The 19,984-nt window shown below is 43.0% G+C and overlaps 1 protein-coding gene across 1 annotated transcript in view; it reads right to left on the reverse strand.

Annotated features, from left to right (window-relative positions):
• The window catches only part of LOC128323509 (uncharacterized), a 309,256-nt gene that overhangs the window by 160,550 nt on the left and 128,722 nt on the right, over positions 1–19,984 (reverse strand). The window contains exons 11-13 of the mRNA XM_053246776.1: positions 17,929–18,192; positions 17,145–17,346; positions 4,302–4,468 (exon numbers count right to left, since the gene is read on the reverse strand). Coding sequence (XP_053102751.1) covers positions 4,302–4,468; positions 17,145–17,346; positions 17,929–18,192 — 633 coding nt within the window. The remainder of the gene's footprint in view (positions 1–4,301; positions 4,469–17,144; positions 17,347–17,928; positions 18,193–19,984) is intronic.

The raw sequence follows: 19,984 nt of genomic DNA on the forward strand, positions 1-19,984 counted from the left end.
AGTATTTTAAGAGGGCATAAATTCAGGGGCTATAGTTACAAGCCAAAAAACAAAAAGGCTATTTCACAGAAGGCTAATTCTGAAAACTCAGTGCAGTAATATAAAACTAGCTGGGCCGGGAGCAGAGCATCTGCACCTCTGATGGCCCACCCGGCCCGCTTCTCCCCCAGCCACCCGTGATTTCTGGCCAACTTTCAAGCCGGCCTGTCTCTGCCTGCTGCCGCTGCCTCATTACAAAGGCTGGGCCCGTTGCCTTCCCCTGGTGGCCCATCTGCCTCCTCATCCTGGCGGCCGGGCCTGCTGCCACTGCCGCATCATCATCCAGGCGGCCACAACTGCCTCCTGGCAGCCCAGCTGCCTCATTCTGGCGGCTGGGCCGGCCCGCCACCACCACCACCTCCTCATCCCAGTGGCCGTTTTCTTTGCGTCCTGTCACTAGTCCGGCAGCTTCTCATAAGAGCTGCCACGCATGGGATTAGTGACAGGTACTCCTAGGAGAAATAAATATATAGATGGTTAGTATTACTTTTACTCAGATTAATCAACTAGAACTTTGGTTGATTAATCACTGAGGGTAAATTTTAACTGGAAGTGCTACAGGTTAATTTTTTGAGACAATTTGGTTCTAGCATATCAAAAAATCAAAACTATTATTAATTTATTTCATATATTTCTTCCCTGATTTTCTCTAAAAACATAGACCCAGGACAAGTTACGTATAATAAAAAAGGATAAGCCATTCATAAAACAGTTTTGATTTTTTAAATCTAATAAAGCAGACATAGTTGCTTTATTATAATTACTGCCCAATGAGTGTTAGCAGTTAGTTTTTATGAAACTGTGCCCCTCACATCAATTGCAAAACATGTCACAGGATAAAATATGGCAAAGACACTCATGAGTTATGGGCTGGCAGTAAGAAGAAGGGAAAGACAAATTTGTCCTGGGGTCAAAAGCTAAGACATAAGGAGATATAGGGGAGTGGTGAGGGGAGAGAAGGCAAGTCAAAGCTTCAAAACTGGGATTCAGATCAGGCTAAAGCACATTGGATTGCCCGCCAATCCATCAAATCAGAGTCCCCTCTAAGGTTCTACAGCCCTATTATGTGACCTACCACCCACAATGTAAATTTATCTCCTATTAGGGATCTTTGAGATGGCATTAGAGATGTGCACAAAACCACCTGGCCCAATTCAGTTCGAGTTTGAACCGGACCCGATCTGGACTGGGCCAGTTTGGTTTTACCCCACATCAAACCCCCGTTTGGTTCGGTTCGAGGGGGGGGTGTCTCTTGAGCCTTTAAAAAAAATATTTTAACTTACCCCCTCCAGGGGGGGCTTCTCTGAGGTGGTTGGGGGTCTGTAGAGGTTCTCCCTCCCCTGCCAACCTTTCTGTAAAACCCACCCGGTTCAGGTGTCTTCAGCCCTTTCCGGGCCTATTCCCCAGTGCGGTGGCCATTTTGGAGGCCACTTCACCTGCACAGTGGGACCCTGCATGGCTTGAGTCAGGACCCAGCCATGCAGGGCGTTCGATATCAAACCAGTTTGGGTTCGAACCTGTTTGCACACCCCTAGAGGGCACAGCAATTGTGAAACAAGCCTCAGAACCTATGCCAAAGCTCTACTGGGTCCTCTCAAAAAGCTTAATGCTTTCGGAGAAATAATTGCCAGGGGAAAATAATTATTCCCCACCACTACTATCCAGTGTTGTTTAGGAGGGAGCTTCCTTCCTTCCTGACTGCTCTTAGCACCAACCATCTAGGCCTATTAGACCACAGTGTTACATCTTTAAAGCCCTAAATATCTCGGGACCAGGTTATTTGAAGAACTACTTCCCACCACATGGCTCTATCTACCTGCTGCAATAAAATCTGAGGCTCTGCTCTGTGTTCCTCCACCGGCATTAACAACAACAACAACAACAACAATAATAATAAACAGGGTCTTTTCTGTTCATGCCTCTAGAGCTGTCTTGTCACAAGTGTCATTTTGTTGGCTGGCAAAAACATTTTTCTTTTGTCAGACATTTAATGTTAACTGATTCAATTATTTTTCATTAGGATTTGCTTTGTAATCTTTTCAGAGCTCTTTATGATTGGTTGTTGTTTGTGTGATTTTGTCTGGCGAGAGCCCCTACCAGACTTACTGGCTCCAAAATTCCCTCGGTGGCCAAGGCCAGAGAGGCCCCAAGTAGGCGGGGCAGCCTGAGGGGCAGTCAGCTGAAATGCTGTGGGATCAAGGAGCCAGGCTAGAGGGGCTGGGGGAAGGGTGGGGGTGCGTGAGGGAGGAGGCAGCAGCAGACAGAGGCACTGCTGAGGGGGATAAGGAGGATATGGTAAGGCAGAGGCCCAATTAGAGGAGGTGTGGGATGCATCAGTTGTCAGGAGAGATTTAAGGCAGGCTCAGCCAGTGATGAGGGGCAGTTGGAGGGCGAGTGGTGGAGGCCTCTGGAAAGACTGCCACAGTGACCCCGAGGAGCCTGGAGGAGGAGGACTCGGGTGAACCAAACCCTTTCCCCTCAAAAACTCCGAGGCCCTGCCTGGGGGAGGTGAGAAGGAGAAGTAAACAAGAGAACGGCCATGGAGAGACCGGTGTCATGACAGATTTTTCATATGGTTCATTGCACTTTTACTTTGTGAGTTGTATTGACTGCAAGTCACCTTAGAGGCTCTTCTGAGGGCTGAAAGGTAGGAGTACAAATGACAGACAGGCAAAGGCAGTCTCCAGAGGCATCTGGCTGGTCATCAATGAAAACAGTGGCAATGGCTTCCAATATTATGCAAAAGTGTTTCCCATTGGCCACTGGAATATCTTGCAAGACCCTTCTCTATTCATTCAATCTGCAAAATGATTTTAAGCATGTAAATAGGGAAAAGCAACTTGGGAAGGAGACCTTTTTTAGGAAGGGATGTTGCTAATAATACTAGTGTAAGAATAAGAGTAGGGGAGGGAGCGGCGGAAAGTGACTATAAATAGCAAAATAAAATGAAAGGGATATGAAAGCATAACTCTAATCTGATGTTGTCAGTACACTCCAGACACACCTTAGAATTACTCGTGGGTGCAAGTTGCTTCATGAGTGTCACACCCATCCTGCAGCAGCTTCATTTGTTACCAGCCTGCTTCCAGGCTAGATTCAAGGTATTGGTCTTGACCTTTAAAGCTCTACATGGCTTGTGGCCAGGGTTCCTGTCAGACCACATTTGCCAATACGAACCTGCCTGGGCCCTCCGCTCAGCTGCTCAGGCCCTGCTCATGGCACACCACTATTACTACTACTACGAATATGTACATATGGCTCTTCAAACAAAGTTCTCAAAGCAGTTTACATAGAAAAATAAATAATACATAAATAAGATGGTCCCCTATCCCCAAAGGGCCCACAATCTAAAAAGAAACATAAGGCAGATACCAGCAACAGCCACTGGAGGGATGCTGTGCTGGGGTCGGATAGAGCTAGTTGCTCTCCCCCTGCTAAATATAAGAAAATCATCACTTTAAAAGATCTCTCTTTGCTCAGTTAGCAGGGGGTGCTGGTCTTAACCTTTAAGGTTCTACATGGCTTGGGGGCAGGGTTCCTCTCAGATCACATTCACCCATACGAACCTGTCAGGGCCCTCTGCTCGGCATCTTAGGCCCTACACTAACATCGATCTGGTGGGTGGGGACTAGAGACAGGGCCTTTGCAATAGTGGCCCGTCAGCTTTGGAATGCCCTCCCCGAAGAGCTTCGCCATGCTCCCTCCCTTAGTGCTTTTATAGAACAATTAAAAACACATCTTTTAAAAGAGGCTTTTAAATGTCTTATCTGCTGCTTATACCTGGTAGGTTTTTTAGTATTTTAGTTCTCAGTTTTTAGCTTTCTATTAATAACTTTTAATTTGAAACTTTTAAAGTTTATAATTTTAAATGTGGTTTTCGTTTGGTCTTTTAACTTAACTCTACTAATCTTTTACTACACATTATATCTGTTCTGATAATGTTGTGAGCCCCCCCCCACCCCGCGAGCAGTACTGTACTGTAGGGGTGAAATATAATTTGTAAACAAATAATTGTGAAGACGTCAAGCCTAACAAAATGTTTTAGAGAGAGACAAGCCCTTTCCATACCTTTTTTGCAGGACTCAGTTTGATCCTTCACATTTGATTTAAACTCATCCATGGATTCATCTGCCTAGTGAAATAATTGGCAGATGATATCACTGAGGGTGTGGAGATGTGTGCTTTCATAATCAAAATACATATGCAATGCAAATCTATTTCCAAAGTGTGAGCAAATTATCCAGTGTGATAAAAGCTCTAACCTGCTGGAAACATTTCAAGAGCGGATCCTCTCTTTTCCTCTGAGTTTCTTTTGACACGCACTGTTTCCAACCTTTCACAACATTAAACTGCTTTCCCACTTCCTTTTCAACAGTGGGAATACTTCCCTTATGGGCGTCAGAATCTCTCAGAGAGGTTAAAGGTCGCCCTGTGGAGGAAATGGCAAGCTGTGAAATGTAAAAGAACAATTCCTTCCACATGTTTCTTTTTTCAAGGAACAGCAAAGCACTGTCAATCGGCATCACTTTGGGATGGCCCAGGTCTTTGCCAAACAGCTCTGCCAAAACAAATTTGCAGTTAAAACTGTTTAAAGCTTTTACCACTCCTCCAATAGTTTGAAAATTATTTACTGAAACCAAATGGGGTACAGGCTGACGATTGTTAATAGCGAGGCCACATAAGGATAAAACCAATGAAGTCAAAGTTAAATTCTTTTAGATCTCCTATGGGAACAAGTTAAGCATGCACTTCACCTGAAGCGGGACACAAAAGAGCTGGATCATGCCCCACAGTAAGCACTCCTGCAACAAGATTCTAATATTATTTGCTTGGAAGGAAGTAAATCTCAACATGTTCAATGAAATTTACTGGTATTAACTGTGCATAGGATTGCAACCTTAATAAGAATGGCTGACATCCAGACTAACTTACTCCTAAGTAGTCCTACTGAAATTATGTAGATCTTTAGATGACTCACTGCGTAGTACTATTCAGTAAGTTAGCCTGGTTGTCAGGTGATATTATCTCCCATTTGAACTTCATTGAATTTATCTAGCAAGGATCCTTTTTTACTCAGAATTGCACCCTCTCATCCAACTATTTCAACTATATGTAGAGTTTTCAAAATAATTTTGCCAAGCTCTCTTTACCCTCACCTCAGCTACATAGAACCTGAAACATGCCACAATATGCTACAGTGGTGTTGAGTCATCCAGCCAAGATCACCAGGTTGCCTGCTTTCTGTCATTGGGTTGTCACTTTCATCAAAACAGCAGTTCTCAACATCCTTTGTCACCACTGTAATTTTCTACCATGAAACAAGTGTTCCCCCCCCCCCCAAAAAAATTAAAACTCAAAGGATTGACCAATCAGCCTCAAGTTCAATACACAGTGTCCTGTTAAAGTGTCTTACATCTTTGCCCAATTTCAGAATGCTAGGCCAAGACATTCTGGAAATATAAAAGATGAAAAGGGATTGATGTTTACCCTTTTTATGAAGGTAATGGACAGTTCCTTCTACATGAAGGTGGAATGATGGGGGTGGGGGCTTCAGTTCCAGACCATTTTATAATTTCCTGCCATGAAACAAGCCACTTATAGGACTTTTTGAATTTTAAAAAAATCATTAGTTTTTTAAAAAAAAATCAATGGAATGACCAATAGGATGTGCACAAATCAATCTTTTTGATTCGATTTGTACCCAAATTGAATTATCCCTGATTTGTTTTGAGTCTGAATTTGGCCAGCTAGCACAGGAGTGATTTGTTTTGTCCACAAATCTCTCAAAACAGGTAGATTTGGGTACAAATCGTTTTGTACCCAAATTGATTCACACCGACAGCAGGCACAGGTTGTGATTCTCTCAGCAGCAGGAAGGGGTGGAAAAAAATTATCTTCTCTTTTCCTCAATCAAGAAAGCAGGAACAAAAAGCAGAGAATCTATTCCAGGCAGCAGGCAGGCAAAGCAAAGCAAAGCAAAGCAAAGCAAAGCAAAGCTCCTCTGGCTTTCTCTCTCTCTTCTCCCACAAGGCAGAAAGTCAGAATGGTGGCTGGCTGCCTCCTTAAGTACATTTGAAAATTCCTCCTTCAAAACTCCCCCCTGGTGAAGTGTGCCTTTATGGTCAGTGGTGACTGATTCTTCGTGAGTTTATAGCATAGTTCAATTGTCGATACTATCCACTGGGAGATGGATTGAGCAGAAACCTGAAGACCTTTATTTTGACCTTCGTAGGAGACAAATAGGAGGTTTGTCTGTCTCCAGGGTGCCATACACTGTACATAAAATGCCAAGGCCCACCTGATATCTAGGAGATGCTAGCAGCATTCTGCCTTAAAAGCAGGATTTGGGGGAAACACAGGTAAGTTGATGGGTTGAGAACAGTGAAATGATGACGACACCTCTGGCAGGAATTGAATGTCAGTCCCAGGCTGGAGTAGGCCCAGAGACAAGATTTTAAAATGGGCCCCTCGCTGATACACACATACATACGCTTCACAATATAGTCATGTGACTTGCCTCTGGGGGGGGGGCCTCGAGGCATGGGGGCCCCCAGGCAGCCGCCTCCCCTTGCCTAATAGTAGTTACGCCCCTGGTCAGTCCTGAGTACTATTTTATCTTTAAGGTATAAGGCATCAAGGCCACCTCTTAAGGTAAGAGATACCTTACCTCTTAAGGTAAGGTAGAGGGCATCCGTTCTTGATTGCCACTGTGGAAATCGCTTTGCTTGCTTTACCAAACCACAGCCATTTTGTTAGCTTGATGCTAGAGCTGTTTGAGCAGAAATGCTTTGCAAGGAGAAAACAGGAAAAATAGCTTAGCATTGCAGGCAGGAAATGGCTAGCTTAGTGTTTGGCATGAAATAAATTTCAGGGGGGAAGGTCCCTGGAGATTTGAATAAGCAGACAGTGATGGGAGCTACACTTCAGCAGACAGTGACGGGAGCTACACTTTGCAAAACTATGTCTGGAGCATTTTATCATGCAGAGTTGTGGTGATCTATTAATGTAACTTCCTTGTTCTTAATATACATGTGTAATGTCCAGCTAACTGACTGAAATATTTAAGCAACTTGAGACAATTACATAACTTCCTCTTTTGACAAGATAAGACTGTGTTCTGTACTTTACAAATGGTCTTTGGAATCTGGTCAGGTTTGTAACCTCTAATCCATTTTCAACTGTATTTGTATCCATAAAGCAATTACTTGGATTATAATAAACACAGTGTGAAGAGCACATTTTCTTCCACACCACCAAGAAACAAACTTTCTGTGGTCTATTGTGGTGAGCAGCTCAAAAGGTGGTTGTAACAAGTGGGCTAGCATAAATGAGAGGTCTCATGATGCCAGTGCCATCAGCAATGCATCTGGGTATAGATGGGCCAAGCCCTTGAGGAATGTTTTGATTGTGTCATCATGGAACCAGGCCTGACCTGTCCCTGAGATGTGAGATGCAATGACTGTCAGGTGTACCTTTAATGAAGATAACTTTAAATCTTTTTCCTTTAAATGTAACAGATAAGTGTACACATGTTGCACCATTAACAAGGAAACTTTGAGACCTTTTTGTTCAGCAAACCTAGAGAAACGTGTCCATTTATGACATAGGATTCTGTTGTGGCAGGTTTTCGGGTGGCCTGGAGAACTCTGTGCAGTTCCTTGGGGAAACTCTAATATCCTCCACACAGTCAGGTGGAGGGACCATGCATTTCGGTGGAGTAGTTGGTCAGACGCTTGTGACAGCAGGTGGTTGTGGTATGGGAGGTGCATGTAGTTTACTGCCAAGTGTTTGAGATGTAGAAACCAAGGCCGAAGAGGTCACCTTGGTGCGACCAGGATACACTTTCCTTTTGAATATTTAGAAGGATCTGTAGCAATGGGATTGGAGGAAAGAGGTTTAGAAAGCAGTTCATCCATGGAATGGCAAACGCATCTCCAAGTGAATCCTATGCTCACCCTAGAGCAGTAGTAGTGACACTGGCTGTTGTCCACAGTGGCAAAGTCATCCAACATGGGAGTTCCCCACTGCCAAAAGATGGCTTGTAGCAATCCCTGGTCGAGCTTCCTTTCATGAGAGATCATTGGAGATCTGCTGAGTGTCCATCTGTTGGTTTGTATGGCCTCAAATGTGAACTGTTTGTTGGATAACATGATGTCAAATGCACCATTACCATAGGGATGTGCATGGAACTGGTGGTGGCGTGGTGGCTTTAAGGGTGGGGAAGGATGCACTTACACCACCACCCCCGCAGCCATGTTTTCCCTGCCAGTGCACATTTCCCTAGAAGCCCATCAGGGTGGAAGCACACCTCCCTGCTGCCCCTGCTCCGACGTTATATGGAAGTAACTGGAAGTAGTAACTGGAACTGCATGCATCGCACTTGTGCACGCACGAGATGTGAGGAAGGTGTTGTCCCATTGGCAATGGAGTTGTAGCCCCTTCTTCTTTTTCAGTGAAGTGGCCGGTGCTGCATGAGTGACTAGTATGGGTGTTGAGAATGAGGTTGTCGGAGTCGAGATTGGTGCGCTCGGCACTCGGGCATGGATCTTGCATGGTACTGAAGCTGTTGCTACCCCTCGGAGCCACAATTTGTTGTGAAGAACAGAGGGCCTGCTCCCACAAAGCCGAGTGAAGGCACAACGCCCTGTTATTTCTAGCTTGCTGGTAAATTTCTAGCAATGGGAGCAAGTCTCAACTACATGCACTGCACCTAGGCAAAAAAGGCATCAATTATTTGTCATTTCTTCTTGATCGTCTTCCTCATAACTCTGAAATACCTTCCCCTCCACCGTCATAGTCTCATGAGTATTCACCCTGCTCCTGCTGTCATGGAATTCTGCCCCCTAGGAACATAGGAACCTGCCATATACTGAGTCAGACCATTGGTCTGTCTAGCTCAGTATTGTCTTCACAGACTGGCAGCGGCTTCTCCAAGGTTGCAGGCAGGAATCTCTCTCAGCCCTATCTTGGAGAAGCCAGGGAGGGAACTTGAAACCTTCTGCTCTTCCCAGAGCGGCTTCATCCCCTGAGGGGAATATCTTTCAGTGCTCACACGTCAAGTCTCCCATTGATATGCAACCAGGGCAGACCCTGCTTAACTATAGGGACAAGTCATGCTTGCTACCACAAGACCAGCTCTCCTCCCACCCATAGAAGGCAGCCATATACTGAGTCAGACCATTGGTCCATCTAGCTCAGTATTGTCTACACAGACTAGCAGCGGCTTCTCCAAGGTTGCAGGCAGGAATCTCTCTCAGTTCTATCTTGGAGAAGCCAGAGAGGGAACTTGGAACCTAGATGCTCTTCCCAGGGTGGTTCCATCCCCTAAGGGGAATATCTTACAGTGCTCACATATGTACTCTCCCATTCATATGCAACCAGGGCAGACTCTGCTTAGCTGAGAGGACAAGCCATGCTTGCTACCACAAGACCAGCTCTCCTCCCATAAGGTGTACCCCAAACCACAACTTTCCTCCAGTCACCAGAACCCCTCCCCCACTGGTTGACCTGACAACCTGTCTTGCCCAGTCAGGTGTGCACTGATGCTTCAATATGTCTTCTGGTCCTCCCTGCTCTGTATTAGGCATGGACCAGGTGAGAATATCAAACTCTCCTGGGCTCTCGGGTGAGACAGCTGGGTCCCTGCCTAGTACTGGAGTAGGAGACACAGGAATAGAAATGTGACAACTTTCTATCCTGGTGGGACTCTCAGAGCAGCTTACAGTTGAAAAATAAAATGATCAAAACAACCTAATAAACAAATGATCACCAGCAGCAATAGCGAACACAGACAAAACAACAGCTAGATCCACAAATCAGAACAGGTTTATAAGGTTTTCTATATAACGCCTGCCTACAAGAACTACTACTATAACTACAAATTATTTATTATTTCTCTGTGTAAACTGCTGCTACTACTATGACTACAAATTATTTATTATTTCTCTGTGTAAACTGCCTTGGAAACCTTTTTTGAAAAGTGGTATATAAATATTGTTGTTGCTGTTGTTGTATAAATATTTATATATACCACTTCAACAAAAGTTTCCAAAGCAGTTTACACAGAGAAATAATAAAGAAAAGAAAAGAAAATGAGATGGATCCCTGTCCCCAAAAGGCTCACAATCTAAAAAGAAACATAAGCTAGACACAAGCAACAGTCAATGGAAGGGTACTATGCTGGGGGTTGATTGGGCCAGTTGCTCTCCCCCTGCTGAATAAAGAGAATCACCACTTTTAAAAGATGGCTCTTCTTAAAAAGTTTTAGCTTGCCAGAAAAAAAACACCAAATGAAGTTATGTCAGGTCCAGTGTTCCCTGTAACAGGGATTCCCAGATGTTGTTGACTACAGCTCCCATGATCCCCAAGCAAAAACCAATGCAGCTGGGGATTCTGGGAGTTGTAGTCAACATCTGGGAATCCCTGTTAGAAGGAACAGTGGTCAGGTCTCCCACGACACAAGATTGTCAGTCTGGTCGCCACTAGGGCGGATGACCCTATCCCACCCTAACACTGAGCAGCCCTGATAGCAGGGAGGTTCAGTGGGCCTTCATGTGCAGAGCATGTAGAGATGCATTGTGCTACATACACATACTTACATACATGCACTTCAAGAGTATGCAATATTTAAGTCTTCTTTCCACACACAGCCTGTGCATTTGGACAGGTAAGATGTGTACATAACAACAGGATGAGAATGCTTCTGCAAGATTATAACCAAGGATAGTATGTATACCTACTACAAGTCTCAGAAATCAACTACAGTTAAATTCATCCCTGGTTTTGTCTTTGGGTCTCTTTTTTGTTTCTGTTTGCTTACAGTTTAATTGGCTATAAATGCTTTCAGATTTCAACCGGAAGGAACAAGGGGAGATGCATCTGACAATAATGTTGTTTATGTCATGAGAAATACACCACAGTAGCAACTAACGGAATTTGAATCAGAGATCAAAGGTGCCCAGACTTGAGAACACATGCAAAGCTGATTGTTCAAACACCACCGTTTGCCAAATATCATATTACTTTTCAGAGGTAGAATTATTTTTTCAGCTTATGGGAACGTCCAAGTGTGCATGAGCTGTCAATGGTTTTTTTTCACAACCAAGGCATCTGCTGTTAGAGCCTATTCCACTGCTTATGTTGAATTTAGCAGAAAGTTTGTCTTCAGAATCATTGCATCTTGATAAGCACTAGATCAGGGGTTCCCAACTTATACTCCAGATGTTGCTGAACTACAACTTCCGTCATCCCCAACCACAGAAAACAGTAGCTGGGGATGATGGGAGCTGTAGTTCAGCAACATCTAGAGCACCCCACAGGTTGGGAACCCCTAGATAACCCCTAACTAGATAATTAGCAATACCTTGATTTCATTTAAGTCAATGGTGGGGTCTTTTATCATTTACTTGGATAATTAGATCTGTTTGCTGTTAAATATGATAATTCACATAAGCTTGATAAGCTAAACCTACTGTATTTTTAGTGGGATTCATATTTCTGAGCAGCTGGATGGACACATTCTGATATCACTATCAAATGCTTTGACATTTGGGAGTATGGGAAGCATTCTTTGGAAAAACAGGCAGGTTTTGCCTTAGAATTACACACATGCATTATTCACATTTATATTTTATCCTTCTTCCAAGGCGCTCAGGGAGGCATAGGTGTGTTACCTCCTTTTATCCTCACAATACGCTGTGGGTTATATAGAGAAAAAGTGGTTGGCCCAAAGTCACTTGGGAAACTTCATGGCTGAGCAGAGATTTGAACCAGGTTCCTGTGGTTCTAATCCAACATTCTAGAATACCCCCTTCCTATATTTAGTGAAAAGAACTAGCCATGAAAACTATGCAACTCATGTGGTTGCCATGCTGCAGGTCCATGAACTGATGAGTAAATACATGTGTTGAAAGCAAGAAGAAAATGAACCCTGAGTGACCAAAAAAGGAACAAGAAGTCTGGAGCTGCAGGCAGCAGGACATCGCAAGAAGATTCACGAGTAAGCACTTTCCAGAGGCAAGTCTATCAATTAATCAAACTTTGGTCTATTGATCAATGTATTAAATTTAAATAGCAAAATTGAAATAAAAATTCATTTTTTAGGATATTGAAGGAAATTGATTACAAAAAGAAAGAGATTTTTTCCCCTTTTTGTTTCCTATTACAGCACCACCAAACCAGAAACAAAATGGCTCCCCAAAAACCCTGCAGCAAGTGGCTACCCTTCAAACTCCTCCCCATCAATTAAAATTTACAACTGTCTGATTAGTCAGCTAAAACTTTAGATAAATGATCTACAGATTCAATTGATCCAAGTTTGCAACTCTATTACATACAACTTTCAGTCAATTCAGAATCCAAGTTGGAAGCCAATCATGGATTGAAGAAAAATCAGTGAAAATATATTCATTTTGAAAACAGATTTTGGGATCCAAAGTTTTTTTGAAAATAAACTTTAGGGTCTGAAGGTGCGTAAATAAGGTTTGCTCATTTGAAAGGGCCTAAGGAGATTCTATACAGCTTAATGGAGCTAACTTCCAAGTAAATATGTGCAAATTATAGATTGTAAAGAGTCTTAAGGGCCATCAAGTGTAACTCTGTACAGTGAAGCATTTACATTATCCTACATAGCTAATACCTTCAGCACAAAACAAAATTATTTGTTTATTTAAAATATACAATAAACTGTACAACCGTTCTAAAAATAAAGTATATCTAAGCATATTTCTTAGATCTAGTGATGGCACTGAAATTTGTGGGGAGGGGATAAATGAAGTCCCCCATTTCAGACACTCCAGGTCTGTCTCATATCAAGTGCAAAACTCTTCCAGATTTTGGGCCTGAGACATAATGAATTCAACTTGAGTCAGCTTCCATGCCACCCACCAGCCCGCCCTCCTGAACCAGATTCATTCATTTCTCAGAACTTACTATTGCAAGGGAAGGGGAAATCTTATATAATCGCCCATATTAGGGTCCCAAACACAGAGTAGAATCAAGGTGCAAGACATATGCAGAGTATAGGCTGGCCTGTGTTTTCTAAACCAATATCTCACATAGTGGGGGTCTCTTATTAATTAAATATTAATTAATTGGATGGTTGGTTGATTATTAATTAATCAGGACCTCCATGAATCTTGTTAAATAGCAAACACCATTCTCATTTAGGACATCCGTAAGCCTTCTGACTTGGGTGTCAACATAAGTGTCACTTTAGCATAGTTTTATGTTTATGTTATAGTTTCCTAAAAGAGTAAATACAGTATTTGTAGAATCTATCAATGGGCAACAGCTTGCTGCAGATCATAAATGCATTTGTTCTGTTGGAAACGGCAAAGCCATTTCACCACGTGGGCTCCAGTTCCCTAAGGTTTGCTGCTTTAATTGTAAATAGCCAGAAAGTCATCAAGCTAGCGTTTAATAAACTTTTAATTTGAAATGGATTACCACATGTTGTGTTTGTTTGCCCATTATTAAATCTCTTAGCAACATATCACCACCAGAAATGGCATACTGTAGCACGGCACTGATATATATTACAAAACAAACCCAGAGGGTATATTAACAGCTAATAATATCTTTAAAGAAGGCTCCAAGTAAATAAATAAATACGAACGATATAGAAAATTATGCTTACAGATTTCTATTAAGTCAATATTTACAGGCGAGAGGATGCAGAGCTTTGGTGATCAGAGTAACCTACCTAGTAGGTTTTGTATACAGAAGAGAACATAGATGCAATCTCATCTGTCCGTAACGGCAGTCTCTTATGATTTTGTATCTGTTAATGTGGCATAGTGGGCATGGGACATACACAATATATATTACTTGTAGGTGAGGCTTGTCGTTGCCCAGGCAAAGTCATAGGAACATAGGAAGCTACCTTATACTGAGTCAGACTACTGGTTCTTCTAGCTCAGTATTGTCTAAACAGACTGGCAGCGACTTCTCCAGCGTTACAGGTGTTGGAAGTGAAATACTTTGCACTGTGTCTTGTCTCAGTGACATAGGAGGACAGACTAGTGAGTCAGGGGGCTAGAGGGTCAAGACATTGGTCATCCCTTCTATACTGCTCTGACACTATCCCTTTGGAATGTAGATTGCTACTCTTAGGGACACTTCCTTCCTTCCAGCTACTTCCTTCCTCTCTCCCTTCTCTTCCTGTTACTTCTACCTTGCAACATGCAAGCCCCTCTCCCTGCACCATGTGTGCAGAGATGCAGAATCCATCTGCATCCAGCTAGCTAGCTAGATTAGAGATCCTAACTCCTCACTTTCCTATCCAGAATGGAGTTCTCTAATAAATATCATTTATATTGATTTGGAACTATGAACTGGCTCAAAGTTACTTTACTCTCAGCATACACGCATGCCTAACTAAATTCCACTGTGTTGTGCCTCTGTGCACTCTGCTATAATGGAAAAGGGTTTCTCCTACCAGAGAGAATTCCCAACAGCAGGCAGGAGTCTCTCTCAGCTCTATCTTGGAAATGCCAGAGAGATAACTTGGAACCTTCTGCATGCAAGCATACAGGTGCTCTATCCAGAGAGGCTCCATCCCCTAAGGGAAATACCTTACAGTGAACATACATGTAGCCTCCCATTCAAATGCAAGCCAGGGCAGACCTGCTTAGCAAAGCAAATTCATGCTTGCTAGCACAAGACCAGCTCTCTTCCTGAATTTTGTATAAATTACACTGCTAGAAAGTTCAAGATATAAAATCCAAGAGGCACTTTAATATTGTGGGGGTAACATTCACAGAAAGCACAAAAAATGGGGTTAGGTTCCTTAGCTAAACAATCCACTCTTGTGGCGAGAGTGGATAAAGTAGCCATCATGGGGAGAGCAGCTATTTAAACTTTAAACCTCCTTGTGAACCAGCTGAGAAGCGTAGGGAAGTGTAAAGTTTAAGCACTCTCACTGCTTTTCGTGGAGGGAGGTTTAAAGAAGCAGCATGAGAGGCAAGAGTGAATGGAGCAGCCTGCATCTCTCTCTCTGCTTCTTTAAATCTCCCCATGTGCCAGCTGAGAAGTGGGGGAAAGGGCTATTGAAACTGTATACCAATTTAGTGTTGGGTGGTGGTGGGAAGGTAGAAAACCATGAATAACCAAAACTCCCCCACGATAACTATATTAGTATACAAGCAGGTAGCCTAGGAATTGATGAAACCACTATTTGAGGATTACCAGTATATGTCATAGAATTTTTTATTAATGTCCTAGTAAAATAACAGTTTGAAATCTTGCAACTGCATTGCAACTGCAAACATTATTCATTTTACTGACTAATTATCATGTATGGTAAATTTGAATTGCAGTAAATTTGAATCTGAGAAAGATCTTCTGTTTCTCTTGGGGATGCTGTCATTTTGGAATTCTTGATTTGATTATTGAGTGTTAAAAATCTGTTGAGAACCATCACAGTTAAAATATGATTGTATTAAGAATTTCTTCTATTTTTTTATTTTCACTGAGCATATTCTGGTGTAAAAAGTAGTGCATTCAACTAATTTCAGTGGCAGGATTGTATCTACAAAATTTGGTATCTGTAGGTAATCAGGAAGCACAACTTTATTTCGTACATATCAACCAACTCTTCAAAATATATAATAATATAGGGTTCAAATCTACTGTCAATAGAATGGAAAGGAATATGACATGCCAGAATGTGACAAACAGAACATTGAGAACTAGCTGTTAAACATGTTATATGAGAAAATTATCTGATAATTTCAAAATATGGACATTTCCAGTTCTGTCTGATCTATTGCAGTCATATTCAAATCTGCAGGAAGCATATGGGCTTCATGAATAAGCTTCTATGGGATCACCTTTTTGGCCTCAAATTCATGCCTACATAATAAAGTATGACCTTTCACCTCCAGCTATGTTCTCATAGATAAACCTTTAATGGTGGGCTTGGATGCCTTTAGGTGAGGCTTGTCACAAAATAAAGGATGGAAATTTGTTAACAACAGCAGATGTGATTCTTATCACACACACACAAACCTATACCCATTTTTAACATTACCTGTGAGGGAGGTACATCATAAAGATTTGCAGAAATCTCCTGATAAATTTCACTTGTCATATAGAAACTAAGTTAGCTTTCCTTAAAAATTCTCAGATTTCATCTCAGATGATGAAAACAGGCCTGAAAACAGATGATTTCAGCAGGCCTGAAAATCATGTTGAATTCCATTTTTAAATATTTTAGTGCCAACCCCTAATTCCAACTGCCTTCACAACGAAGAGGATTTCATATTTAACAAAAGCTTGCCTGCTCTTTAAACACTGAATAGTTAGGGAGCAGAATAGGGGGTGGGGGGGAAAGGCCATCACTCTGTGACAGAACATCTGCTGTGCATGCAGAAGGTCCCAGATTCCATCCCTGGCATCTCCAGGGCACTTTCCAGCTTAGCCGCTCAACAGCAGCAAAATGTTTCCGTTCAGGCAAATCACTTCCAAAATGTAAACAGCAGGGGGAGCAGTCTCACTAAAACTAACAACCCGAAAAAATAGCAACTTTTTAACGCCAGATATACGACGTAATAGCACTATATTGCAGCAATTACATTTGCAACAAGGCATTAGAAATATGAACGGCACCCTGCTGTTGGTGTAGGGAATGTGGTGTCATAACACAGGAAGTGTGGAAGCACACTTTGGAGATTCGTCATGACCCTGTTCCAGGGTGTAATCTGGAAAGTGCCCAGATAAGGCTGGGAAAACATGCTCAACTCCCCAAAGAGCTACTAACAGTCCATATAAACCAGGAGTAGGCAACCTTGACTCTCCAGCTGTTGTTTAATTATAACTCCCATAATCCCCAGCCACAATAAATTGTGGCTAGGGATGATGGGAATTGTAGTTCAACAACAGCTGGGGAGCCAAGGTTGCTAACCCCTTAAATAGACAATAATGAGCTAGATGGACCAATGGTCTATCTCACAGTAGCAACTTTCAATGTTGCTCACTTTCCAGCCAATGAGACAATGCAAACAAAGGTGGTAGATCACTTATCATGTAGGGAACCTGAGTAGTTTGTTGTTCTTCTGAAGGAATGTACTGGATAGCATTTATTTAATAAGAAATAGGCAGCTAACCTTGCAGTGACGCAAAAGAGCATCTTGAATGGCATTGTGGTAGGCCTGAGCTTTTCAGTCCATCATCTTGTAGTCCGCCCTTTGTCTCTTTTGAAACTCCATTCTTCTCAGTAATGCTTGAATATACAAGCAGGTTTGAAGAGAACTGTAGTCCTGTCTCATATTCTTTCTGCTCATCTGAATACCGTGGTAGTTTAATTATCTGATAAGAGAAAACCCTGTTATATGAATAGGTCAGCCATATGCAAAATTATTCTTCTAATATTCACAAACTTTCAATCAAAAGGGTTCATCTAGGATTCTCTGGAAACTTCCACTGCAGGGGTCCCCCAGTCATTAGTTTCTTCTTAATTAGCATAATTCCTGTCCTAAATGCTCTCAGTGTGTAGTGTAATAATTTAAAAACACAACTGTCCGTCAACTTGTGAATTCAAGGATGCAATTATTCCCCACAGCCACAAGCCTCAATGGGTCTTCTAAGCTGACTTTGAAGTTCAGATATGAAAGTAATTTTCAAGTCTTAACAGTTTTAAATACTGCATTATAGCTAAATCTAGCCACTACACATGGGCATCAGTTTCTGAACCAGTTGTCAGTAAGGGCTGAGAGATATGAACTTCATCAAGGTATAATGTAGCAGCATATCAGTTACTTTAAGTAGTAACCCCTGTTTAAGAAAAAAGTTGCTCTTGGTCCATAAAATGTCATTTTGGAACAATTAGCACTAGTAGAACTATTAGAAGGCAAGTATCAAGGCTGATTATTAAAGCTGCTTCACACCAACCTGAAAATAAAGGTTGCACAGCCAGTGGTCCAAATCAGAAGAAATCAGATTTTCGATTTTTTGGAATCGATTAATTTTGGAATTGTAGTGACCTCTGAGAAGGGGGCATTTGAATTTCCCTTCCACTGTGTCCAAATGATTGTTACACAAAGGAAAAGCTCCCCAGCCCACCACTCTGTCAATGCATGTACTGGTCCCACGAAGGAGAAAGAGCTCAAACAGAAGTATCTCGCCAGGTTTCTCATCTTTTCTAGCTGGAGCATCCTAGCAAAAAGAGAACAAAGGATAAGCATTATGGTCATCTGGAAGTATACAAAGATGATTCGGGAAATGTTTAGTGGAAGACATCCAGACTAGCACTAGTGCAGCGGTGCTGAGGTCTGCTCAAAGGCTGTGCTGTCATAAAAGTAGGGGGAAGGGCAATTTTCAGTGGTCTCCACTTCCTTCTAAAGCCCACTGTGCATCATAAAAACATGTCCATGAGAGTTGTATGACTCTAAGGGACATATTTTGATGATGCACAGGGGGATTCAGAAGGAAGTGGAGATTGCTGAAAATCAACCCTTCCCCCATTTGTGCACCAACTGAGCCCTACTGTGGAATGCAGCCCTGCTACAATAGCACGGTGCTAGTTTGGATGTCAGCCAGCACATTTACCATAAACTTGAAGGGGGCGTGCCAACACAATCAAGCATTTTCTGAGCCATCAGCCCATGTGACATGGAAAGGGCATTTAAATCCCTTTAAATGTCATGCCATGTCAGCACTTCTTCTGACTGTGATGTCACCACTGCCATCCTAAGTAGTCCCATACAAAGTATAAAGTAGTCCTGCACCTAAATAGTCCCGTACAAACACAATTTCGGGGGTGGGGGATATTGGGGGGCACTAGTTCCCTGTTAGGAAACGGAAGAGAACATGAATACTTCCTAGGAGGGGATATGAACATCAAGGAGGGCAAAGGATCGTGGGGGGGTCTGTCCAGCCATGACATAGGATGCTGTTATGCGGGATCAACTCATCAAAGCCATCCATGCAGACCAAACTGCACTCCTGTTCTGCTGGCAGCTTGCTCCCAGTGGGGTATCCCTCTTATGAGAGAGCCAGTCTACTGGGGAGGACCATTCAGCTGTAACCCCTAGGTCTTCCATCAGACTGCACACTCATGAGTTGAGCTAACCCAACAGGGGCCCCACTTGTATGGGGCCCCCAACTCTCCATGGTAAAAGATAGAACAGAAGCACTGCAACCCCTCATTCCTTGTGAAGCCCTGCATGCACCCAAAGGAGATTCTGATGTGCCATCTGTCAGAGCCTGGCCGCGTGCGTGGAGGGGGGGAACACCAAGTGTGGGGATGAATCTTTACTCCCATTCAAAATTTCCGGGTTCAGTCTGGTGTAGCACCGTATGCAGATCTGCCTCCAGAAGTGGAGCTGAGTTAGTTGATCTTTTTCAGAAGCACCAGTGCTTCTTCTGTTGCACCAGTGCTTCATTAGTCAGGATGTCAGCCATGGCAAGAAGAGGAAACCTAATAATCGATCGGCTCCAGCATGCATACAGAGCTCCATATAGGGAGATCACTTTTTATGAATAGAAATGATACCCCATGCTCGTATTTGGGAATTCCATGTTCAAGCATTCAGCATGTACCAGGATAAAATAATAGAAAACTTCTGCAAGTGCTTTTCTTTGAATCATGACCTTGTGTGCTTAGTAGCCCAGGTCCTTCAAATGAAAAAATAGTGATGAGATATAAAATACACTGAGGCTATTCTCACGACGGGGGAAAACCGGGCTAAAGAAGCCCAGCCCGGTTTTCCCCCATCGTGAGAACCAACGGGCTCGCGGGCGAGCCCAGTGGTTCTCTGGCGGCTAGCCTGCCAAAGTAGACCTCCCCTTAGCCTAGGTTAGCAGAGCAAGCGCTCTGCTAACCTGGGTTTTCTGATCGTGTGCCGCCATGGTGTGGCTCCGCCCCATGGCGACACACGAGGACACCCCCTCCAAGAGGCTGCAAGCAGCCTCCCAGGTTCGGAGGTCTCTCCAGGATGCACTGTGC

This window comes from Hemicordylus capensis, chromosome 4 (genome assembly GCF_027244095.1).
Source record: "Hemicordylus capensis ecotype Gifberg chromosome 4, rHemCap1.1.pri, whole genome shotgun sequence".
NCBI lineage: Eukaryota > Metazoa > Chordata > Lepidosauria > Squamata > Cordylidae > Hemicordylus > Hemicordylus capensis.